Source organism: Adiantum capillus-veneris, chromosome 28 (genome assembly GCF_014529385.1).
Source record: "Adiantum capillus-veneris isolate H3 chromosome 28, ASM1452938v2, whole genome shotgun sequence".
NCBI lineage: Eukaryota > Viridiplantae > Streptophyta > Polypodiopsida > Polypodiales > Pteridaceae > Adiantum > Adiantum capillus-veneris.
The window spans coordinates 95,972,422-95,999,130 of record NC_140958.1 but is presented as its reverse complement, the minus strand read 5'-3'; the positions used below and the strand labels follow the sequence as shown (position 1 = coordinate 95,999,130).

General features: G+C 43.9%; 2 protein-coding genes and 2 pseudogenes across 3 annotated transcripts; all 4 read left to right on the top strand.

Moving 5' to 3' along the window:
- Positions 1 to 2,908: 2,908 nt before the first annotated feature.
- Positions 2,909 to 5,023, top strand: LOC147420930 (uncharacterized; annotated as a pseudogene).
- An 11-nt stretch (positions 5,024 to 5,034) lies between these two features.
- LOC147420929 (uncharacterized) lies at positions 5,035 to 6,247 on the top strand (annotated as a pseudogene). The gene is made up of 2 exons (XR_015186946.1): positions 5,035 to 5,222; positions 5,312 to 6,247. The product of XR_015186946.1 is annotated as an uncharacterized LOC147420929 (transcript).
- Positions 6,248 to 7,145: 898 nt separating this feature from the next.
- Positions 7,146 to 8,412, top strand: LOC147420928 (uncharacterized). Its single transcript, XM_086504273.1, has 2 exons — positions 7,146 to 7,542; positions 7,938 to 8,412. The coding sequence occupies exons 1-2, from the start codon at positions 7,146 to 7,148 to the stop codon at positions 8,351 to 8,353; spliced, it is 813 nt and encodes a 270-aa protein (XP_086360399.1). The 3' UTR covers positions 8,354 to 8,412.
- Positions 8,413 to 8,601: 189 nt separating this feature from the next.
- LOC147420927 (uncharacterized) lies at positions 8,602 to 10,893 on the top strand. The gene has a single exon (XM_086504274.1). The coding sequence runs from the start codon at positions 9,877 to 9,879 to the stop codon at positions 10,177 to 10,179; it is 303 nt and encodes a 100-aa protein (XP_086360400.1). The 5' UTR covers positions 8,602 to 9,876; the 3' UTR covers positions 10,180 to 10,893.
- The last annotated feature ends 15,816 nt before the right edge of the window (positions 10,894 to 26,709 follow it).

Below are 26,709 nucleotides of genomic sequence, written 5' to 3'. Positions count from 1 at the left end.
GCTCTTGCAATGTTTTAATATGCAAGGGGGGAAAGCATTGAGTATCCCAATGGTTGCATACAAAAAGCTTAGCAAGCATGATTGTCCCAAATCAGATGTTGAAAAGGCAGAGATGGCAAAGGTGTCGGATTCTTATGCAATTGGCAGTCTCATGTTCCATGGTTAACACACGGTCATACATTGCATATGCAGTGGGAGTGGTTAGCAGGTTTATCAAAAATCCAGGCAGAAAGCATTGGGAAGCAGTGAAGCACATCTTGAGATACGTCAAGTGCTTAGTTGGCAAGTGGTTACACTTTGGGAACAATGATGCATCCATAATTGGATACACTGATTCAAATTATGCGGGTTGTTTGGACACTAGACGATCCACATCTGGCTACATTTTTTTGTTTGCTGGGGCGGCAGTTTCTTGGAGATCATATATCCAAAATTGCACTTTGTCTTCAACCATTGAGGTACAGTATGTTTTAGTTTCTAGTTTGAGTGAGAAAGTTGTGTGGTTATCTCATCTATTGGGAGACTTTGGTATACACCAGACTCCAGTGCTACATTGTAACAGTCACAATGTGGTTGCATTAGCATAGAACCCCGTGTTTCACTCCAAGTCGAAACACATAGAGGTCAGGTATCATGTGGTACAGATATTTTGGCTAGAAAACGTGTTGAGTTAGTCAAAGTTCACACGAATGAAAACCCATTTGATGCTCTAACCAAGAGCTTAGCCTCAGAGCCATTGCATAGAGATGATGGGTGTAGGGTGAAGCTACAATCATGCTTCACATTTGTACAGTTGTACATAATACCCCCTACATGCTTTAGCCACTTGGGCCACGTTGACCTTCAAGTGGGAGATTGAGCTCAGCCCGTGCCCCTCCACGGTTGTGGATATTGTTAGGTTTCAGGCCCCATGGTTGGGTTGTGGTTCCCGCCCACTTACTCATTCATGGGTTATAATGAAGAATAAGGAGTGAGAGGGCTTCTTCCTCATATAGCTCCACCAAAACAGGTATGCCTCTCCATCCTTTTCCACCTTCTCTACTTCCCTTGCACTCATGGATCACCGGATCCATCATTGAGTGCAGACCATAATTGCTTTGTTACGGAATCTTGTCCCTCCTAGACCTAGGTCACTAGAGAACCTTCAAGTTGTCTGCACCCACCTATAGATTTTGGCGGCAAGACCTCACAAGGAAGGGCAATATTTAAACAAATTTATGGGATCCTCTTAAGTTGCTTTGCATCCAAAGAAAGAGTATAGGCCAAGCCCTCTAACAAGAATCTTGCTTCCAGTTGGGATAGCCCCCCCACAATACCTTCCACGTGACTATCATCATTGAGATTGGCCATTTCACCTCCCAAATGTTGTTTAGACACTTTTGTCATTTCTCTTTAGACCAATTTACCTTCCACAATTTTTGGTGTGCACCAAAATGTAACAGCACGAGCATTCTCTCTTGCATGTCACAAATCAATTTGTAAGTGCTATGAGGGTCGCCTAGTTTCATTTGAACCCATGACCTGGGTCATGGACACGAAGAAGGAAGAGAATGTTGAGTGCACAATTTTGAAGTGTGACCCAGAGGAGATGATGGAATTTTTGTTAGTGCTTGGCATGATCAACAATCAAGATTCTTCACAATTCTATTGGTGCACTTGAGTTATTTAATTTTAGAATTTTACATTTAAAAATAGGGTGACATGAGTCCATGTGCCTCATACCACTGTCCATGACATCTTCATAAACAAAAATTAGTGCTTGACAACCCACATTCCTTATTGGACAAGTTCAATGAAGAAGATAGAGTGAAAGCTAAGAGGGCACTTCGTGGCCGGCAATGAACCAATCAAAATGGCTTAGACTACCTAAATCTTTGTTAGCACAATTACTGTGGAAGGTAATTCTAGATTTATAATACACATGCATTAGGTAAGTACATGGGGTTTTTCTTAGGAATCACTTTGTTTTGGTGATTTTTATTGCAGGAAGCATTTGATGCAATGTATCGATTGAAAACACAAAATTTGCTAGCCACGGGGAGTAGAGAGTACCACATGCACGAAGATGATTACAAGGCAACATTTGATTTGGCTGTAAAAGAGATCGGGAACGTTGGTGCAACAAAGTTATGTCGGTCTAGTAGAATGGTTCTTGCATTGGTATGGAGTCATGCAGATACATGTCGAGGGGGTGAAGTAAATACCAGATGCTCGTAACGGCAAGCTTGATCATGATGTGTATGCCAAACGTGGAAATTAGCAGGTCAAAGATTGGTTTTTATTCTCTAGTAATTGGTATGCTCATAGATGCATAAAGCCCGCTCTCCAGTTGCTCTATGATTCAATCATTTGGTTACGGGGTTTTTTGGAGATCCATTTCACGTTGAAGCTAGAGCGAGGCAATCTACCGTGGTTACATTGAGGGTTGAAGCATCCAATGCTTGTAACGGCAATATCTTCGAGTATCAAAGAGATGGTTTGGTTCTCAAAGGCCAATTGTTATCTTCTAGCGGCGGTAAAAGTCGGGTCATCTTCAAACAAAGGTAATTTCTTCAAAGCTTTTGGAGGCGATCGGCGTCCGGTGGGAGTGACCACTAAGTCGAAAGGTAAAAAAGTATGGACGAGCTGCAGACAAAGACCGAATTGTTGCCAAATGGTCGATGACCAGTTGTGTGAACCACATGGACAAGAAGCTACGCCAAGGGCAGCATGCGCGCCAGATGGAGGGAGTACCGAGGTGGTTGGAGCCGGCCATGGGCTCGCTCGATAAGATTGCGCCATCACTGACACATGCAAGGGAAGGAGGTGATGAAAGCATCCAGTGTGCTGCCATGGGTCAGTATGTGAAGGTTGCCAATATAGAAGGTCCTACAGGAGGCGTCCATGCGATAGAGGATGCAGTTTGAAGTCAACAAGTGGCGGCTATGCAATCCAAGGCCAGCAGGTGGCGCAACCAGATGATGGGAGTGGCAATGAGGAGATAAGGGAGAAGTGAACCCGCTAGCATCCATGCAAGGGCTGAGTCTGTCCATGGCCATTGTCCATGGCCAACAAGTGGCAAGTCAGTTGAAGGGGATTCAAAAGCTGGAAAGTAAGAGAATGGGGACGTTTTTCTTTTTTTGAAGAGGAGGCCGATTACAGAGGGCAGTAATTTGGGCAGAGAACTGGCCGATTGGGGGAAGCTTGGGGGGGATTACAAAGTAGCGCTACAGTTTGGGGGCCGATCAGATGGGTGAGAAAAGCAAGAGAAGGAGAGTTTTGTCAGAGGAGCAAAACCCGTTGTAGCAAAAGATCGAAAGGGTATCGAAGGGGTAATTTCATATCAACAGGGATCGGATCTTGGAAGAAGCCTTCTACCTCGCCATAGGAGGGGCTTCTTGCTCGGATTCGGAAATAAAGGCTTCAAGTGGGAGGCCTCAAGTGGGAGGCAATCGGTGTTCCAAAGAAGAAGGAAACCGCGAACATGAGTTACTCGAATTCAAGCTCCATATCAATGGTGGATACCTATGGTTTCATGTTTTTTTGAGATTACTTTGTAAGCTTAAAGGGGCCGACCTCAATCGTATCTGTATATGTCGCATTAAAGACTATCCTAACTCTAATCAAAAGCTCATTATTTTGCCCACTCCATCTTTTGTGTCTTGGCATCTTCCTTTGTGCTCAAAGCTCGGGGCTTGTGTGTGGACCCTTGGAGTTTGTGTATAGCAAAAGAGAGAGAGAGAGAGAGAGAGAGAGAGCATGTGTGAGTGCAAGAGAGAGCAAGAGATGGGAGGGAATGATTGCCGCTATGCTATATTGCTCGGGGTGTGTGCTATGTGTTGAGCTATTGACTCGTTTGTGTTGGTAAGGTGCATATAGCTAGGCGGGTGTAGTCGTGAATTGTGCAAATTACGAGCTTACTAGTAAAGACATACAGAAAATACAGTGTGTGTGTGTGTGTGAGTCTATCCGAGTGGCTTTGGGTGTTAGATATCTGCTGGGCTATAGAGAGGCATCTAGTTTGTGTACTGTGTGTTCCCATTTCCCCCATCCCATCAGTGGTGCCCCCACTGAGGACTCACTGATCGCTTTGAAGAAGACAGTGCAAAGATCAACCGAAGGATACCATGGCATCTCGAAGCTATGGCCCTATTTTCATACGTGAGGAGGATCCAGTCGAGGACTTTGAATCATACATGCTATCATTGCGGATGCCTACTGAAGACAGCAAGATGGACACTATTCCATTTGTGCTATGTGGCAAGGTGAAAGCATGGTTCAATACATTGCAGGGCAAGCCGCGACACGCATGGCCGGCTCTACAGGCCAGCCTCTTACAAAATTTTTGGAAGGAAGTATCGCCTATGGACTTGGACACAAAATTGAAGGCTCTCATGCAAGATGTAAGTGACGAATTTAATATTTTTCTTAATCGGTTTGAAGAATGTTGGGCAGAATTAGCCACATCAATGCAATTGGCCAACAGTGACTACTTCAAGATGGACAAATTTATGGCGTGCCTACATCCCAAGGTACAAGAAAAGGTGGATTTGGAAAGCCCCGAGAACTACAACGGTGCTGTAGCAATTGCTCGAGCAAAGAGCAGGAAGATCAAGAAGAAGATCAAGCAAGGTATGGTGGGACACGAGCAACCACCAAGCCCTCAAGGTGAGGTTCGAGCAGAGGATCAATCAAATCGTGGAGTAGCGGCTATTCCTCAGCAATGGGTACGTATTGTTCAAGATTTGTCAGAACGAATGCAAGAGCTTCATTTAAGTATAATGGGCAGAGGGCATCAAAGAAGGGGAAGGGGAAGAGCTAGGTAGTTGCCTGGCCATTGCTATAATTGCGGCGAAGAAGGACACTACGCACCGGATTGCCCGCATCCACCAAGGGAAAGAGGAGGTTTTTACCCACTATTCGGAAGAGGGAGAGGACAAGGGCAATTCAACGGGCAAAGAGATCAGCAGTCTGACAATCCTATGCCTCCCGCTCCTCAAGGTAATGAAGAAGTTCATCTTGTTAACATAATTGGAGTAGATGAGCAGGTAGTGGATGTTTTGGCCAACAAGAGAGCACGTGAAGGAAGAGACATGGAGACAAAACGGGAGACTAGATCTTGCAAAGGCAAAGGGAAGGTCAATGAAGGTAGAGAGCCAGCAGAGGCAAGAAAAAGAAGAAGGAGACGCAAAATCAAGCAATCCGACTACCAACTTGGAAGGGATCATCCAAAATATGACTTGGTGAGTGATGTCAAAAATCAGAAGGCTAATATTACTTTCGGTCAGTTTCTTGCTTTAAATGCTAAATTATAACTTCAATGGTCTACTAGTGCTAGCACCAGGCTTCCACGAACAAAAGCAAGAGTGCATACGGTGGGGAATCTAGCATTGAGGGTTGGGAGTCCAACGGATGTGCTTCTGCTTGTTGATGTTCTTATTGAAAAGAAGATGCAGGTACAAGCATACATCGATGGAGGGGCACAAGTGTGTGTCACGACTGAATCTGCTATGAAAGATGCAGGAGTTAAAGCAGTGGTAAGATCTAATGTGCAAATGAGGATGGCCAACCATAGCAAGGCAAGGTGTTTGGGCATAGCACAAGATGTGAAGGTAAAAGTTATGGGTGTTGAATGCCTTGTTGATTTATTTGTTATGAAAGCTGGAGACAATGCCTACCCTATCATATTGGGTAGACCATGGCTGCTTGCAATCGGGGCCAAACAAGATTGGGGGAAAGGGGTATTTACTTTGTTTGATAAAGAGAATGAAAGCCAGGTAACGCTTGATCTACGGACAAGGGAGAGCTTCTTCCATTCCATGGCAAAGGATGGGGAAGATGATTCAACGACAAGCTACGAGTATGAGACGGAGTCAACCTATGTTGAAGGCTACACAAGTACACAAGAGGAAGAGAGTGATGACGAACTTCTCCACTTTGATGTTGATCTCTTTGGGGTTACTATCGATAACTCTATTCCAAAAAAAGGTATGCAAGCTCAAGTTTCTCTTGTTGATGCTCAAGAGGTAAGAGGTATGCTAGGAGAGGACTTAACAAAGCAAGAGAAGGAGAGTTATGTGCAACTCTGTTTGCTACTGAGTATAAAGATCTACGAGGTGCCAAGGAAGTTAAACACAGGATCATACTCAAGGAGGGATGTAAACCAAAGGCACGGAAGCTAAGGAGATTAGGTGAAATTCAACAGGAGGCTCTATGGCAGGAAATCAACAAGCTATTGGAGGCAGGTATTATCTATCCCATGTAAGAATTTGAATGGGTCTCCCCGGTTGTCATAACACCTAAGAATAACGGCAAATGGCGAGTGTGTGTTGATTATAAGCCTTTGAATGTTGCTACCAAGCGGAACTATTATCCTTTACCCTTTCAGGATAAAATTTTAAATCAAGTTGCAGGTCATGAAAGGTACTCTATTACAGACGGCTTCTCTGAATACTTCTAGATAGGCATTGCACTTGAAGACCAGTTGAAAACCACCTTCATTTCACCATGGGGTTGTTTTGCCTACCGCAGAATGCCCTTCGGCTTGGTGAATGCTTATGCAACTTTTTAAGATTGGTAAAGTGCCTGGTCCCTACCTTGGTAAGTTCATCAGAGTTTTCATGGATGACATAGGGTGTTACAGTTCCAGGGCTGATATATCATTTGTCAAAGTTAAAAAAAGCTATGGTTTCAACGATTGGATGAAGCAGGTGGTCAATTGAATCCTAAAAAGTGTAAGTTAGCTCAACCTCGAGCTCACTTGCTAGGGCATGTGGTCTCACAGAATGGTATCGAAGCGGATCCGGACAAGTAAAGGCTCTTGTGTTGATGGAGCCTCCCAAAAGTGCTACAGGTTTGGCATCATTTGTCCATAAATTGAAGTACCTCTCTTGATTCTTTTGGATGCTTTCACAGTATGTATACCCTCTTCAAAAAATGAGTCAACAGGTTCATGGTTTCAATGGAATGAGGACACACAGGTAGCTTTTGACAGAGTTAAATAAATCTTATGTCAATTGCCTACTGTTTGTCCTCCCAACCGTGAGGATGATTTTTATGTTATTATGACAGTGGGTACAGTTGCAATTGGTGCAATCCTACTACAAAAGGTAGGGTGATGCTACAAACCCGTCTACTTTGAGAGTCGGGTCATCAGTCCAGGAGAGATGTCTTACACAGAGGTTGAGCAATGGGTGATGACACTAGTGTTTGCTTGCAGGAAGTTCAAAGTGCATTTAATTGTTCGTAGGTTTTATGTGCTTACCTCTAACAATTTATTACATGAAGTACTGCTTCACCTACGACCGGGGAGGCGCATTATGAAGTGGGTGCTAGAGTTACAGGAGTTCGATTTTGAGTTTAAAATTGATCACACTTGCAGGTCACATCTCACAGACGTATTGGTAAATAAGGGTGTAGATCTTTCAGTGTATCCCAGGGTGGTTCGAGAAGAGGCAAACGATGAACCGGATCTAAAAGAAGCTTTTGTCATGTGGTTCGATGGTGCTTACAGGAGGGTTGTCAAAAAAGCCGGAGGTGGGGTCATTATACAAGATCCACAAGGTAACACTATTTTTTCAAAAGCTTATATGATTTGGAGGATGTGCATACAAACAATGAGGAACAGTACTTGGCTCTCCACTTGGGCCTTAAATAGTGTATCGAGTTTGGGATATACAGGCTCACAGTGAAGGGAGATGCTCTTTTGGTTATTAAACATCTATTGGGGCAATGGCAGGTGAAGAGGGATTCTCTCAAGCATTGGTTTTTTTCTATTAAAAAGTTGTTGAAGTTTTTTGAAGTGGTGCAATTCAAGCATGTTAGGAGAGAGCAAAATCAAGAAGCTGACCAGTTAGCCAGTAGCCGAGTACAGATACATGTAGCAGGTTTATATGTGACGCCGGCTAGCTATGCAGGTAGGGAAACGCTAAAAGATGTTGATGATTTTTTGAGCACAGGTCAAGGTCCTGTAGGCATGTCCAAGCTACAAAGGAAAAGGGTTGCTCAAAAGGCTAGCAGGTTCACTTTGGTAGGCGAAGACCTTATGGCATATGGCCATGATGGAATATTAAGGAGGGTTCTCTACAAGGAAGAAATCGGCATGGTCTTGACACAATGTCATGAAGAAAGCGGGCATCAAAGTAAGGATCAGTTACTCTTTTGCATTCTCAGAGCAAGTTTTTGGTGGCCATCTCTTGTACGGGATGTTCATTACTGGTGTAAGACGTGTCACGAATGTCAAGTTATGGGTGAGCGGTGTTTAGTAGCGGAGTCACAAGGGGCTATCTTGGCCCAAATGCATTTGAAAAGTGGGGATTGGACACTATTGGCCCGCTTCTCAAGTCTACAAGTGGAAAAAAATATATTTTGGTAGCCATTGACTACCTCACTAGATGGGTAGAAGCCAAAGCGGTCAAGGAGGTAAATGCTCTTTCAGTTGCTCAGCTTGTATTTGATTCTCTCTGCTGTCGGTTTGGAGTGCCATGGGTTTTGATATCAGATAGAGGACAGGGATTCCGCAACAAGCTAGTACGTGCTTTGGTAGAGAAGATGGGGATTCAACACAGATTCTCATCTCCCTATCACCCACAGTGTAACGGTTTGGTTGAAATTGCAAATGATCAGATCATTAAAATGCTCACCAAGTATATTTATAAGCAAGTGGAAGATTGGGAGGGAAATCTTGATAAATGCTTATGGGCCTACCGAATTTCTTATAAAGTGGCCACCAATTTCACTCCCTACGAATTGGTGTTTGGCAAAGAAGCAGTCTTACATGTACACATCCAACTAGGGGCATTAAAAGGTTTATGGCGAGCGAATGTGAATCAAAGAGATGTTTTGCAGGACAGGATCACACAATTGGAGACTTTGAAGATGGATCGAGAGGCTGTAGCAGATTTCTATGTGCAACAAAGAGAGAAACGTGTGGCGAAGTTCAATCAAAGATTGCCAAAAAAGGAGCTACAAGAAGGGGATTTGGTCATGAAGTACGAGAGCTACCTTGATTTCACATTCCAGAAAAAGTTCAAGAAGAAGTGGATTGGTCCCTACAAAATTTCCAAAGCTTTCCCTAATGGTACTTATCAGTTAGAGCGGTCCAATGGTAAGCTCCTTTGACACGGGGTAATTAAATGGAGTTCGTCTCAAGCTCTATTTAGACAAAGCTCTCACGCCAGATGTTCCCCAGGTTCTTGTTGAAGGGGTTGGGCATCCCACTTAAGGGTGCAGTCCAAGATAGCAAAAAGACATGAATAAAACTTTGTACATATGACTTTATTTCATCTTTGCATAGTGTTAGCAGGTTTACAGTTTTAAATAATAAGAGCTTTCATTGGTTGAACATAAATGTTCAACCACTGGGTTGGGCAATGATGGTGCAACAAAGTTATGTCAGTCTAGTAGAATGGTTCTTGCATTGCTATGGAGTCATGCAGATATAGGTCAAGGCATTGAAGTCAATACCAAATGCCGGTAGCGGCAAGCTTGATCATGATGTGTATGCCAAATGTGGCAATTAGCAAGTCAAAGATTGGTTTTTAATCTCTAATGATCCGTATGCTCGCAAATGCATAAAGCCCGCTCTCCAGTTGCTCTATGATTCAATCATTTGGTTACGGGGTTTTTTGGAGATCCATTTCACGTTGAAGCTAGGGCGAGGCAATCTACCGTGGTTACATTAAGGGTTGAAGCATCCAATGCTTGTAGCGGCAATATCTTCGAGTATCAAAGAGATGGTTTGGTTCTCAAAGGCCAATTGTTATCTTCTAGCGGCTGTAAAAGTCGGGTCATCTTCAAACAAAGGTAATTTCTTCAAAGCTCTTGGAGGCGATCGGCGTTCGGTGGGAGTGACCACTAAGTCCCAAGGTAAAAAAGTGGGTTTCTAAAATATACACCATGCTAAAAAAGTCTGGACGAGCTGCAGCAGACGAAGACCGAATTGTTGACAAATGGTCGATGACCAGTTGTGTGCACCACATGGACGAGAAGCTACGCCAGGGGGAGCATGCACGCCAGATGGAGGGAGTACCGAGGCGGTTGGAGCCGGGCATGGGCTCGCTGGATAAGATTGCACCATCACTGACACATGCAAGGGAAGGAGGTGATGAAAGCATCCAGTGTGCTGCCATGGATCAGTATGTGAAGGTTGATAATATAGAAGGTCCAGGCGGCGTCCATGCGATAGAGGATGCAGTTTGAAGTCAATAAGTGGTAGCTATGCAATCCAAGGCCAGCACAGTGGCGCAACCAGATGATGGGAGTGGCAATGAGGAGATAAGGGAGAAGTGAACCCGCTGGCATCCATGCAAGGGCTGAGTCTATCCATGGCCAACAAGTGGCGGGTCGGTTGAAGGGGATTCAAAAGCTGGACAGTAAGAGAATGGGGACGTTTTTTTTTTTTTTGAAGAGGAGACCGATTCCAGAGGGCAGTTTTTTGGGGAGAGAACTGGCCGATTGGCGGCAGCTTGGGGGGATTACAAAGTAGCGCTACAGTTTGGGGGCCGATCAGATGGGTGAGAAAAGCAAGAGAAGGAGAGTTTTGTCAGAGGAGCAAAACCCGTGGCAGGAAAAGATCGAAAGGGGATCGAAGGGATAATTTCATATCAACAGGGATCGGATCTTGGAATAAGCCTTCCACCTCGCCATAGGAGGGGTTTCTTGCTCGGATTCAGAAATAAAGGCTTCAAGTGGGAGGCAATCGGTGTTCCGAAGCAGAAGGCAACCTCGACCATGAGTTACTCGAATTCAAGCTCCACATCAATGGTGGATATTTATGGTTTCATGTTTTTTTGAGATTACTTTGTAAGCTTAAAGGGGACGACCTCAATCGTATCTGTATATGTCGCATTAAAGACTATCCTAACTCTAATCAAAAGCTCATTATTTTGCCCACTCCATCTATTGTGTCTTGGTGTTTTCCTTTGTGCTCAAAGCTCGGGGCTTGTGTGTGGACCCTTGGAGTTTGTGTATAGAGAGAGAGAGAGAGAGAGAGAGAGAGAGAGAGAGAGAGAGCATGTGTGAGTGCAAGAGAGAGCAAGAGATGGGAGGGAATGATTGCCGCTATGTTATATTGCTCTAGGTGTGTGCTATGTGTTGAGCTATTGACGAGTTTGTGTTGGTAAGGTGCATATAGCTAGGCGGGTGTAGTTGTGAATTGTGCAAATTACGAGCTTACTAATAAAGCCATACAAAAAATACAGTGTGTGTGAGTCTATCCGAGTGGCTTGGGGTGCTGGATATCTGATGGACTATAGAGAGGCATCTAGTTTGTGTATTGTGTGTGTTCCCATTTCCCCCATCTCAACGTTTTTGTGTGTAAGGGACTAGAGATAACAATCAAAGATTACATAAAGAAAACAAGGGAAGAAAGGCCAAGTAACATGATTTACTCAAATAGTAGCATTCCAAGCGTCACCTCTTTCACCACCTTCACTTTCCACCCTTAGAGAAAATTCTCATGTGATTTTTGGATTCTTCAAGAAAGTGGGATGATTTGTAAGAGCCATGTGCTACTTATCGGCATGCAGATTGTCAGGTTATTTTACTTCAAATATGTTTGGAAGGCTTAACTCAAGCATTGCCAAGTGTGGCATCTGTTCCCAAAATTCCTTGGTTGAAGCCCAAAAACACCCAGATGGAACCCTGGCTGAGGCGACCAAAGTGGTACAGACCAACCCCAAGTGAAACTTAACCTGCTAATTTCTTGGCAACCAGAGCTCTGATTGCCAATCTAAAAATACCAACATTCTATACAAAGTGAGCACTTCAGGTCCATGCACTTACTTCACCCCTGAACCTTCATCTACAGCTACCCAATCCGGTATAGCTCTGCAAACTACCCAAACTTCAAACTAGTATAACATCCTCACCGTAGCTCCAATTGACGAACCGTAAAGACAGGCCCGTAGAGAACCTTGAGAACTTCAATTTCAATCCTTAAACTTCCATTTTTAGTCACCTCAAACATACCCATTTTTAGCATAATAAACACATGTTATGACCCCTTAAATCCACATCTAGCATACATTGAGCATCAAACCTTGCATGTTATCAAGCCTTGGCCATTGCCCAATATACATATAGACTTCAAAGAAGCTTAACTTGCATTCCACTACTCTTTTTTCCATCACGGAAGCAGAGTGGCATGATATCCACCCCCTTTGAACCTGCACATCCTCCGTCATGCCAACCGTCTTTCCCTTTAATTTGCATCATCAAAAGCTTCATCAAACACATCATCCGATGCATACATATCAGCATCATCCCTTCGCTTTTGATCTAAGATTTGATCCTTAATATTAGACTCGCCTTCTTGTTTCTTGAGCAGTTTGATCCTTTTCTCCAAATAGGCACTCTAAGCTCAGCTCCATTGAGCTCACATAACTTATATGTTTCATTGTCATAAACATGAAGTACAACATATGGTCCAAACCACCACTTGACCATCTTCCACACAGTAGAGTATTGGTTCTCCAAGCTACTATCATAAACGAGTACCCATTATCTATCTTTGATAGCATATGGCCGTAGTCTATGCTTCTCATCAAATGCTTCTTTATTCTTCAGCCTTGCCTCCTTGAGCTTTTCTTTGGCTTGCTCAATATCTTATTGATGCCTCTCAAGTTGACAAATGCATAAAGCAAGAAAATCTGCAGTAGACATATCCACTTCCCATGGAATTATAGTCCAAGACATAACTACCTTCTCTGTAGGCATAATGGGGTTTTGTCTATGCATCAATTCAAATGGCATATAACATGTAATTGAACTATGCATAGTGCGATCAACCCATAAAGCAAAAGGTAGCAGCTTAGGCCAATCACCAATATGTCCTCTGCATGCTTTTGCTAAAGCCTTAACAATAGGCGGATTCCCTCTTTCACTTTTCCCATTACCCTCTGGATTGTATGCCATAGTAAGAGCCAATTTGATGCCCAAACGAGCAAAGAACTCACGAACTTCATCTGCATCCAACTTTTCTTTGTCAACAGTGATTTTACCAACACAATCATACCTAGAAATTACATCTTCAAGCAGAAATTTGCATACAGCACTTGTAGCCTTTATAGGCAAATCTCTTCCTTCAACCAGATTAGTGAGATCTTCTGTAGCAAGAACAATATACCTCATTTCTCTCTCTCTCTCTCTCTCTCTCTCTCTCTCTCTCTCTCTCTCTCTCTCTCTCTCTCTCTCTCTCTCTCTCTCTCTCTCTCTCTCTCTCTCTCTCTCTCTCTCTCCCGCCCCCGCCCCTTGGTCTCTACACTTCTGCATCCTCAACTTTGACATGGTATCAAAGCCTTGGTGGAGGAGGAGCTGCATCGAGAAGATCTCGTGAGGAGTACCCCCCTTGTCGACAATGCTACACTCCGTCCCCCCCCCCCCCCCTTCTTTGTCGTTAGCGTTTTAAAATGCTAGGTATTTTTTGTTGTCTCTCTTGTTGCTGCTGCTAACCACTGCCAATTGTGGATAATTGTGAAAAGCATTTTAAAACATTCTCCATTTGTGATGTCATTGTGGAATCCCTTGGCAGCACCGGTGAACCCATGCAGAGTGTTTTGAAATACTGTCGACTACAAGACGTGGGTGATGTTATTGCAACTCCCCTCTTCTCCTGCGTCAAGCGTTTTAAATGCTACCCTGCCTCTAGCGCTTATGGAGGATGGGACCTCCCCTTGTCTACCGTGTTTTGAAATCCAATCTACCACCAAATACCTCCCAACAACTATGATGTGAATCTCCCCCTTTGCCTCTGTGTTTTAAAATGCCTCCCCTACCCCACCTTGGCGGTGACTCTCTCCACTTTCCTTGTGGTGGCAGTGCCCATTCCCCCCTTCTCACCCACGAACCCAACATTTTAAAACGTTGTGGGTTGAGAAGAATAGGGCACTTTTGTGAACCAAAGAGGGAGAAGTCAACTTGGCTAATTGGTGGCTTAAAAGGAGGGACCTTGGAGCTAACAAGAGAGGCTGAAAAGTATCTTTTGAGAGCAGCTTGGTGAAAACCTTGTGGCCAATTTTGAAGTATTTTGTGGTGGTTTGGGAGAATTTATATTCTGGAGCCCTATGTGCAAAGTTTGAGGAGTGGATTGGAGATAGTGCGGCCACTCATCGGTGTACGAGAAGGAAGCCAAATTTTCAGATCTTGTACGAGCAACATGGTCCCCCTTGCTCGAGCACCAACGACAAATTGAACGGCGATAACTATGCCCATTAGAACTTGATTATGTGACTCTGACTCTCACGGAAAGGCTTATGGGACATTGTTGACGGCCCAGAGCCCCATCCTACAAGGAATCCTAACAACATGTACACTTGCCTTCAAGATGACAAGTATCTAAAATTGTGTGTCAATTGGGATGCTACTAGTGCAAAGGCAATGTCGGCCATTGCCGAGTCTCTTATAAAAGAAATTTCTCAAGCCATTTAGACTTTGAAGACTACCAATGATATGTGGTTCAAGCTCGTTGGAATGTTTGATTGAGACTCTATGATGCGAGCAATCACCCTTCTTGAACAATTATTTGCCATCCAATTTCCACGAGGAAGTTCCTTGCAATCATTTCTTATGAATGCTAAAGTTATTTATGATCAACTATTTGCTATGAAAAGTGCAATGACCAGTAATCAATTAGCTGCTTTGGTTCTCACAAAGTTGCTTGAGGTGTATAAAACAATTAGATACTTCAACTACAAATCACAAAGGAAAAGTCAACTCATTTCTCATTGAGGAGGAAGCCGTGTTGATAATTCAAGGCAAAATCTAATTTTTTTAGAAAGGTGTGGAAGCACTTGCTGCTTCAAATTCTTGAAAGAAGACCAAGAATTATTGGTGTAGCCAAAAAGTGTCGATGCCAGAAAGCATGGAAAACAGTGTCAAGGGTGCTTACAAATGTGAAATTCAATATCAAAGTATGTGGGAAGATTCAATGCAGACAAAAGAATTCATGGTGTGTATGAATTATGCGGCTATGTAGACCAAGATAGAGATTTTATGCTTCAAAGAAGGTTTTTCATATGAAATGTCTCTTAGGACATACAAGGTAGGTAGGGAAGTGAAGGCCATGTGGTTAGTGATAATAAAGGAAAGTGGGTGTGTGGCTTAACTTTCTTGCATGAGGACAACTAAAAAGTCATATTCTGTAAACCGTGTGGTTGAAGGAAAATGCCATTCTAGACGTTTTTGTGTCTTATGTACTTAAGCTAATTTGGCACTGTTTGGAAGATATTTTAATTGTCATGACCTCTTGCTTTTTTAGGTTGCAGACATGACAGAGAAGGAGATAGATCTCTAAGAGAGTGTTCTTGTGTATATGCAACCATACTCAATCACTTGGGAAAGAAGCAGGCTTTGATTGCATTGTCTTTGGGGTTGTCTCCCCCATCCCTTCTTCTCTTCTCTTCTCTTCTCTTCTCTTTTGCAAAGGTATTGGTTAGAGTGAGTGAGTGTGTGTGTGTGTGTGTGTGTGTGTGTGTGTGTGTGTGTGTGTGTGTGTGTGTGTGTAGGCTGTGTGTGAACCCCGCCAAACCAATTGGTGTGTTTGCAAAGAGAGAGAGAGAGAGAGAGAGGGAGAGAGGGGTGTTATGTGTGTGGTCGAGTATTAGGAAGTGATTATGATGGTTGAGATGCTATAAGCTATGCTTTTATGTGTGCTTGTGGGATTGGGTGTGTGTAGATGAGTGTTTGCAGTAAAGTTCTATTGTTTGGTGTGTTTTTTCAAGAGTATCGGGGTGTTGTGATTCCATATGAGGTATAGAGAGATGTGTGTGTGTTGTCGAGTGTGTTTCCCCTTTCCCCCCTTCCATCTTTTGGTGCCCCCACTGACAACCACTGGTTGCTTGTTGGTTTGATCAAGAAGCCAATTTTTCCACAAAGAAACAATGGCAACATGAAGCTACATGCCGATTTTCATCGACAAGAATGATCTGAAGGAGTGGATCGCTGATTTTGAGTTGTACATGTTGTCATTGCATATGCCAAATGAAGATAACAAGATGCATGAATTTTGCTACTGATGCAAGGAAAAGCAAAGGTATGGTTTTATGCTTTGGAAGGAGAACCTAGGTTGGTATGACTGGCCCTGTGGGCTTGCTTCTTATAGAATTTTTGTAAAGAGGTGTATTCAATTGATTTGGATGCAAGATTAAAGACTTTAAGGTAGGATGTGAATGAATAATTTGGTGTTTTTATTAACTATTTTGAAGAGTGTTGGGCACAGTTTGTAGCCACCATGCATTTGGCCAATGACGAGTACTTCAAATTGGATAGATTCATGGCATTTTTGCATCCTAAGGTTTGAGAGAAGGTAGATTTTGAGAGTCTAGAGATTTACAATGGTGCAATTTTGTAGTTGTACAAGCGAAGAATAGAAAAATCAAGAAGAAGATCGATCAAGGTGTTTTGGGGTATGAAGCTATGGCTACTAGCCTGCTCCAAAGTCCATGAGAAGAAGTGGAGAATCAATTAAATCAAGGCATGGCAATTGTTCCTTCACAATAAGTACATATTATTCAAGATTTAATTGAGCAAATGCAAGAGCTTTGTTTAAGTGCTATGGACAGAGGTCAATCGAGGTTTGGAAGAGGCAGGCTAGGCTATTGCCAAGTAGGTGCTACAAATGTGGAGAAGAAGGTCACTACGCTCTAGATTGCTTGCATTCACCAAGAGAAAGAGGTGGAATGTACCCATTATTTGGCCAAGGTAGAGGGCACAAGCACAGTTCAATGGTCAAAGAGAACATCAACCAATTGAGAACTTGGCACACTAGCTCGGCCAAGTAATGATGAAGCGCCTAGAGTTAATATCATTGGTGTGGATAAGCAGGATGTGGATGTTTTGAAAACAAAAGGGCAAGAGGAAAGTGGGAGACAAAGACCAAACAAAGAGAAGGTTTACAAAGGCAGAGATCATCCAGAAACAAGCGGGAGGAGGCATTATCGCAAGATCAAGTAGTCAGATTTCCAGTTCATTTCCAGCTAGGACGGGGTCATCTTAAGTATGGTTTGGTGAGTGATGTTTAAAATTGGAAATATAATATAACATTTGGTCAATTTCTTGCATTGAACCCCAAGTTGGGGAATCAATGGTCTACCAGTGTTATCGCGAGGCTTCCATGAGCTAGAGGTGATGTGCATGCAATGGAAAATCTGGCTCTAAGGGTAGGGAGCCCGATTGATGTGCTTGATAAACTTATGGATTCAATAAAGCTAGGGTAGGTGATTTCTAATCATGATGCACAAGGGAAAAAGAATTTGACCATTCAGGGCTCCAACAGAATAATTCAAATCATGACGGATAATACCAGAAGCAAGAGGAAGGCTCTAAGGCCTGAGGAATTATATAGGAAGTATGAGACGAAGAAAATTGAAAGGATGCTTGCTTCTATGAATGTTTTCCCTTTAACCAGAGATTAATCTATCTAGAGTAGTTCACTGAGCTGAACTATAGAGAACTACCACTTCAAATAGATTGGCGTCTACTAGAATACCCATCATTAGATAAGTTCAATTAGTGGCTAGAAGAGAAAACTAATTCAATGAACTCTAATGAAGGAAATCCAGCAGCACTCGTACCAAAAACTTAGAATGATATTCTAAAAATAATTAATCCTTTTAATGATTATATTGTTGGCATTTAAACTGAGAAGAAAGCGAAATCAATGGCCAAACGGAAGGGAGGAGGGCCAAGTTGGTTAATCCCAAATGATCAAGAGGTAGAGTAGAATTGCGGCTTAGAGGAAAATCTCAGAATGATCAAGATCAACAAGCATCTAAAGCTAGAAATCAAAGAAAAGGCAAAGACATTGTTCCAAAAATACAAGGATGTATTTTCATGGGAACATACTGATCTGAAGGGCGTGGATCCAGAAGTGTGCCAGCATCAAATACCACTTAAGCCAAATTCTAGACTAGTTAGATTGCAGAGGTACAAAATGAACCCTAACTATGACAAGAAAGTCAAGAAGGAGATGGATAATCTTCTCAAAGAAGGGTTCATCACAAAAGTAGCAAGTAGTGACTAGTTGTTCCCTATAGTGGTAGTCCCCAAAAAGAATGGGAAATTGAGAGTGTGTGTGGATTACAGAAATTTGAATTCTTAGATCATTAAGGATCGTTTCCCATTACCATTTACAAATATGATGCTAGATGAGATTACAGGCCATGAAATGTACATCTTTATGGATGGGTATAGTGGCTACAATCAACTGAAGATTGCACCTGAGGATAGGGTCAAAACTAAATTTATTGAATGAAGGGAAGCATTCATGTATTTGGTGATGCCATTTGGGCTCTATAATGCTCCAATGACTTTTTAGAGATGTATGATGGAAATATGTAGTGAATTTTTGCATAAGTTTCTAGCCATCTTTGTGGATTACTTTACTGTGTTCTCCACTGAAGAGATACACTTATTATTTCTAGAAATGGTTTTCAAAAGTGCAAAGAGAAGAATATCTATCTGAACCCTTTCAAATTAGTATTCATTGTCTAGAAGGGACACCTTTGGGGACACATAGTGTCCCAAAATGGGATTGAAATGGCAAATGACAAGATCATGTGCATTTAGCAAGCCACAGCACCAACCACAATATCTGAATTAAGCTCCTTTGTGGGATATATCAACTTTTACATTATTTTTGCTCATATGTTTATAGCTGAGGCATTATCTTTATATGAACTGACCAAAAAAGGGAACAAGTTTATTTGGATTGAAGAATGTGAGCAGCGTTTCCAGTGCTTAAAGGACACGATCAGTAGGAAGCCAATCCTTTGCCAACAAAATTGGGATGTAATTTCTCATGTACATGTAGATGCTTTTAAAATGGTGATGGAGCTATCCCAGAAATCTCACCAATGGCCAAATGGAATGGCTAGTTCAAAAGTCAACTCCATATCAGCTCCTACAAATCAGCTAAAGAAGAATCAAAGTCAGGCTAGAGGCATGAATGCCTCTAGCCAGAAGGGAGGGCTAATGACGGCCGGTTTTCAAAACCGTGGCCGCAAGAACCAACCCCAATCGAGGAGGAGCACAATACCAAGAAAACAATAAAAAAATGTTTTTTTACATTCACCACCACCCCTTCTATGCTTGCTCACAGTGGGCCACCTCTCAGTCTGGCCACACCCCTCCATTATCACCAAAGGACGAGTCCTCTCTCTCTTGCTCGGCTCTACCAACCCACTATCTCTCTCTCTTATCTTGCTCCTGTGTCACCTAGCCCAATGGGCACATAAAACAAGCCCACTCTCTCTTTCTCCCACTGGCGGTCCTCCATACTTGGACAAAAGTCTCCCTCTCTCTCTTTCATTATTCACTCTCTCTCTCACCCCTCTCGTCCATACTCCCTCTTTCTCGCCATGTCAGGCCGCCATACCACCCTTCCCTCTCCCCTCTCATCCACACACTCACCAAGCCCCTCTCCTCCTCTCTTGTTTGTCAACCTCTAGCGGGCCGCCACTCACCCAAGCTCCCCATCTCTCTCTCTCTCTCTCTCTCTCTCTCTCTCTCTCTCTCTCTCTCTCTCTCTCTCTCTCTCTCTCTCTCTCTCTCTCTCTCTCTCTCTCTCTCCCAGCCCCACATTCCCCCCCCCCCCCCCCCTCACCCCTTGCTAACTCTCTTACACTCTCTCCCTCTCTCTCGATGTCGACCGAGCATCCCATGCGGGCGCAGCCAAAGTTTTCACTCTCTCTCTCTCTCTCTCATAGCACACACACACACACACACACACACCTTCACCCTCTCTCTCACCCTCACCCCCTCTGGTCCGCTACCTCTCTCTCTTCCCCATCCCGTTGACTCCCCCCCTTCTCGTTCTTGTTGGAGAGGCAGCCCGAACCATCTCTCTCTCTCTCTCTCTCTCTCTCTCTCTCTCTCTCTCTCTCTCTCTCTCTCTCTCTCTCTCTCTCTCTCTCTCTCTCTCTCTCTCTCTCTCTCTCTTTCTCTCTTGCACTCTCTGTGTAAGAAGCCCGCAGGTGCATCATAACAGAAGTCTCTCTCTCCCTCTTTTGTTCACGCCCACACACTCACACACATACCCCACACTACCCCCTCAACACTCCCTCTCCCCATCTCACTCCCGCCCTCTCTGTCTCTCTTTCCCCTCGGCCAGCCTGCAGGCAGCAGGGTGCAACAATGGCTCTCTCTCTCTCTCTCTCTCTCTCTCTCTCTCTCTCTCTCTCTCTCTCTCTCTCTCTCTCTCTCTCTCTCTCTCTCTCTCTCTCTCTCTCTCTCTCTCTCACACACACACACACACACACACACACACACAAACACGCACGCACGCACCCACACACACACACACAAACACGCACGCACACACACACAAACACGCACGCACGCACCCACACACCCACACACACACCTCAGCCTCTTTCCATCACTCTCTCTCTCTCCTCGCTCAAGTCGATAGAGCTGCATAAATTATAAAAGATATATAATAATTATATTTCTCTCCCTCTCGTTCCCACGCACACATTCTCGCATGCACTCTCACTCACGCCTATCTCACCCATTTCCCGCACGCTTGCCGACCACACACACACACGTGAAACCCCATATATATGCACGTACACACTCACATGCACATACATATACGAGAAAACACGCCTACGTACACACATACATTCAAACACATATGTGTACACACATATAAACACACAGCACATGCTGCCATACGCACCCACAAAAACTTAAAAAAACAACAAAATAATCGACATCGACAAAGAATAAAGACGGCCAAGTCGCACGATGGCGACACCAAATCAAGGAAAGATGTCGAAGGCATGCCCCGGTTGACCCCGAAACTGGTGAACGCACTACATCAACGCACCAGTGAGCCCCGCCATTCGTCGACATCTTGTCCACAACGTATCTCCACAGTAACATCCGTAGGTTATTATTATTTTCCAGGTTCAAGCCAAAAGTCTTGTATAAAAATCGATTGTAAATTGCCACCTCTCTAGGTGATGGTCACAAAGGCCCACCTAAGAGATATCATTTTTAAAATTCTCCTAAGACAAAGCAAGGGTCAACCATCTGGGACCCAACTCCTTGCTTTGTCTCTCCTTACTAGGGCCCTAACCTAATCAAATTACCCTAACCTAATGCAACCTGCACCTATAAAAAGGCATTGAGAGGTCACTACCGGGGGGGTCAGTATTTGGTAGCATTTTGGTGAGGGGACTGGCATCACTTGCATCAAGAGAGGAGATTTTGGGACAACATTTTGGGAAGTTAGCACTATGAAAAGGAAGCCATGTCCACACCGTGACTCCAAGGTTTTCCACACGTACACGAGGGTGGAATCTTCGTGCTTATGAAATCACCTCTAGAGAATGCACTATTAGGCTCACTATCTCTCTCTATCACCATGGTTGCCATCTTGCCGAAGCTAAGATTTCTATAAACATTGCATTGAATCAAGTTTCCCTCACATCCCGAGGATTTTTCATCACCTACGTCTCTCTCTCTCTCTCTCTCTCTCTCTCTCTCTCTCTCTCTCTCTCTCTCTCTCTCTCTCTCTCTCTCTCTCTCTCTCTCTCTGTGTGTGTGTGTGTGTGTGTGTGTGTGTGTGTGTGTGTGTGTGTGTGTGTGTGTGTGTGTGTGTGTGTGTGTGTGTGCGCTATTTCAAATCATTGTTGTCCACGTCCTAGCCGCTCAAAACTAGGTGGTGCCCCCTGTTTATTTCACCGTGGCCAGCTCGGTGTGCATCGGCTCCTGGCGTTTGAGGCCGCCGGGGTGCGTGTGGTGCTTTGCGCTCGTCATTTGGTGCCCCCACTGAGGATAGCTTCTTGGAAACCTCCAGCTTACAATGCTGAAGACAACGCACATCGTCGACCATGGACAAATGGCTGCAAGAATTCTCCAACTGGAGAACGGAGGAGGAGGAGATTAAAGAAACACTAACCGCCTTCATCGAAGTGCTACTGCCAGGTTGTAGCGTCATCAATATCCAAGAGGTAAGCTCCCCATCTCGCATTGCTCGTGCTAATTGCAAATTAAGAGCATCAAGTGGGAAGGCTTCAAAATGTTGTCACTGTCGTCAACCAAAGCATTCTGTCAACAATGAGTATCGATAGAGGAGGGGAAGAAAGAACGATGAGTTTTTCTTTTGAGAAACGCAGCACTCTCACCACAATCAGATTTTGTGTAGCACCAAGTGTTTTCTCTCTAATGGTCCGAGAAGGGTCGTCAACTACCTTAACCACAAAGTCCAAGCCACAAAGCCTAAAGCATTTGGTGGACGTGATTGGGCCTACGCTCTCTCTAGGCCTAGAGAGTTCAAGCGAAGTGCAACCACCCAAGCGCCACTGCCGCATGCAGAATGGAAAGCCGATTGAGGTAGACTCTTCTCGCCCATTCTGTTTTGAACCTAATGTGGAGGATTGTGCGGACTTCAACAAGAGCTAGAGGCATGTGGCGAAGGTGTCACCTTGTCAACACTTAAGGTATGCAACTCTAGTAATCAGTTCCCTACACCCAACATGGATAATAACAATAGGCCAGAAGTCTTTCCTTTCCGTTTCTTACAACACATGCATGTAAACGTGTACATTGATAGGAAGATATTCTACTAGCAAAAGATTGTTTTCCTGTTCGGAGCAGAAATGCTTGATGAAATCCTGATATCTCCACATCCCATCATCTTACCCCTTCTTGATTATTACCACTCTTTTTATGTAAGCATCTTTATTTTGTTCTAGCTTTGCAATCCTCTTATTGTTTTAAATCTATCCACCCAACCCTGTAAGAAAGCCTCTATGCACCGCTAAGTTGTTTGTGATATTAAATTAAAAAAAAGTTTGTAATTTCTTGCTCATTGAGTTACTACCATGGCAAGTGTCTCTTTCCCCACATTCAGTGGAAAGAAAGGAGAAGACATCACCACCAATTTTTTGGATGACTTTGACATCGCTTGTGTGGTTTCCAACAAGGATGACGATGCGTCACGACTACGAATTTTTCCTCTACTAATGAAAGTAGAGGCCAAGTCTTGGTACAATGCTTTTGCCCCAAGCTACCAAGAATGCATGGGATGTACTACGTGTTGCCTTTATGAAGAGGTTTGGTGGAGGCACAACCTTAGAAAAGTTATGGCAACTGCTGACAAAATTAAAGCAAGGAGGTCTGCTAGAGTATGCCACTTACGAGTCCAAGTTTGTGGATTTGTAGGGGCGATGGGTTGACTCACTGGAGGAAGGTGAACGAGAGCCTAATTTCTTGAAGAAGGACCGTTTCATTGCTGGCCTGTGGTCGCCGCTTAAAGAGAAGGTGAAGGGGACATTCCAACGTATGAGTTGGCAGTGGAAGTAGCCCTCCTTAAAGACAAGAAGCTGCCGCATGAAAGCAAGTGTCAACAAGTCAGAGGAATCAAGCTCAGTCCGACTAACCCCAGTGACTGTAATAACCGCTCAGAGAACCCAACCACAAGAGGCATCAAAAGAGCAGCGAGACCTATTAAATTGCATCACTACTCAACTTGAAAGTCTATCCATGCATCTGGTGCAGCAAGGGCATGCACCTGTCAAAAATCCAGAGCAAGGGAGGGGACAACAAAGGCAAAACCAAGAATACCACTGCTACAATTGTGGGGAGCACGGCCATGGCATGTATTAGTGCCCACATCCGAGAAGACAGAACTTCAATAGAGGAGGAAGATAGAATCAGATCTCCCCACCAAGGACGAGACCACCGCCGCCCAAGCAACCAATCCCACCTGTTCAAATTCCACATCAACTGTGCAACCACAGCCAGTCTCACTAGTTCAAGTCCTACAATCACCAATGCAACCACCACCACAATCACCACTTACACTCATCCTACACCACTTACACTCTCTCTCTCTCCTCCCTCAATCCATTCGAGCTGCATAAATTATAAAAAATATATAATAACTATATTTATCTCCCTCTCGTTCCGCGCACACATTCTCGCATGCACTCTCACTCACGCCTATTTCACCCATCTCTCGCACTCTTGCCGACCACACTCACAGCTACACACACACACACACACACACACACAACCCCATATATATACACGTACGTACACACTCACATGCACATACATATACGAGCACACACGCCTACGCACACACATACATTCAAACGCATATGCGTACACACATATAAACATACAGCACATGCATGCCATATGCACCCACAAAAAAATAAAAAAAAACAACGAAGGAATCGACATCAACAAAGAATAAAGACGGCCAAGTTGCACGATGGCGACACCAAATCAAGGAAAGAAGCCAAAGGCATGCCCCGGCCGACCTCAAATCTGGCGAACGCACTACATCGACGCACCAACGAGGCCCGCCATTCATCGATATCTCGTCCACGATGCATCTCCGCAGTAACATCCATAGGTTATTATTATTATTCATGGCCCAACCCTAACCCTAAGGTTAAAGCAAAAAAATTCAGAGACAAGTCTAGTGAAGATGCAGATTGTCATGTGGCTAAGTGATAACTCACCTTGAAGGTTGTAGATGACGATGCTCGGCGTTTGCGCTATGTTTGCAATGTAACTATCCATGCGAAGCTCTTGTGGTGGCTACATTAGTGGTGCTCTTGGTTTTGGCAGTGGACCACCATGTGGTGCAATGCAAACAAACAAAGATGGTGGGAGAGAGAGAGAGAGAGAGAGAGAGAGAGAGAGAGAGAGAGAGAGAGAGAGAGAGAGAGATAAGTGATAACGTACAGAGATAAGCTCCAAAAAACTCTTCAGTATTACTTAAATACTACACTTTGCCTGTGAGTAAACATAAAAAATGTTTTAAGAGATCAGTCACTTATTGTGTCCTTGATAGGGTAGTTAGTTAAATAACGGAAGCGTAAATAGTAATAAGAGGGAATTATGTCATTCTCACGGCTGGCATGCCATGCACGCAGAGGTGTAAGTCCGGGGCGACATTGATGGTGAGCTTATTCCAAAAGTGTCGTGCCTCACCAAGCATGGATAGATCACAAGTTGTCTTTGTCTTATGGAATTTGTGAGCTTATATCCGCACAGTGCCAAATGCCCGGAACTGTGTGCCAATGTCATTGATTTGAAGTCAATGACAGGAGCGTAGCATGAGCTAGACGACTTGCGTCTCGTATATGTTATCAAAGCACGTTGATTTGTACAATAGGCAAGCCAAGAAAATTTGAAATTGTTTATCCTTGTTGCTATGTTGCGGCAAGGTGTCTTGAGTTGCAAAATAAAACTCGTTGGAATTTGGCTCATAGCCATATCTGTGACGGAAGAGAATGTTGTTGTACGCGCCATATACACTCTCTTGTGATGTAAAAACTTGTTAGTAGCATAGTCCAAACCTTTGGAAACTACTTTTCCAAATGGCAAAAGGTATGGCCGCTTAGCTGAGGACGAGGTCGAGGGTTGCGGCCATGGGCAAGCACCCTAGGAGGGGGAAGAGAGGCGCAGTCAACCATGGCGAAACGGAGTGGAGTTGGGCTTGATGGAGTCACAGAGGACCACTAAGAGTTTCTTGTCAATGCCGCGAGGGGGAAGGGGATATGAATACACCGCGGTGTTGCTTGCCGGCCCACACGCCTATGATAAGAAACTCTCAACGGTCCTCTATGACTCCATCAAGCCCAGCTCCACGCGCCTATGATAAGAAACTCTCAGCGGTCCTCTGTGACCCCATCAACCCCAGCTCCACTTTGTTTTGCCATGGTCGACTGCACCTCTCTCCCACTTCTAGGGTGCTTGCCCACGGCCGCAACCCTTGACCTCGTCCTCTGCTAAGCGGCCATGCCCGCCCCCAATCTCTTCGGTCCTCCTTGTTTGCATGAACATGCAAGAAGAAAGTGGGTGGCTCCACGCCCTAGGCCCAAAATAAAATCTTTGATACCATTGTGAAGCCCGTGGTGGGACTGACTTGAAATGGTCCTCCCAACCTCCCTTTATATAGCCCCCTAGGCCTCATTCCCTATCCACACTAGCAGCTGGCCCCTTACGCCTGGTGCTTGACCAGTGGGCTTTATGCCCTTGGCATGACACGAGCACTTCAAGTAAACATCAATAAAAAAGCTACTAATAAAAATAAGGGTCAATCAAGCATAGATCATACTTCAGACTTACAGTTTACTTCTCCCATAATTAATACTTGATAGTGAATTTGTTGCTCGGGTGAAATGCATGCGATGTTCAGAAAAACCATCATTTCATGTCTCAATAGCAATCTCTTTGTTCATTTTTTTATGGAAATATGTCGTGCTCTTTATTTATTTTTATGTAAAATAGAAAGAAGTACCCAAATTTGAATATTTCAGCTCCAAAGCATCGGACAATAATGGTAAAGGTAATCACAGTGGTAATATATGCGATTATTAATAATGGTGGTAACCAAGGCAATAATATAATATGTTGGGATAAGCCTTAGCTTACACTCACGATGAGAAAAAACCCTTAATCCAAGCATGCACCATTAAAGTGCATAGTCACATTTTTCCTATGGAACCTATAAGCCTCACACATGCTACTTATTCCCTAAACACATGCTACTTGTGGTAGCTCACATGACCCTTGCCATTTCCACTTGTGGGGCATATCCATCAAATCATTGATTGCACTTCTCCACAGTGAGCCTATATATGGCCAATATCCAAATCTTGAAACACTCTTATTCTAATTAACCAAGAAAGTTCATTTTCATTGTATTGAACACACTCTCAATTCTCTAATCTACTTACTCCTAATTGTTATGAGTCTCCTATT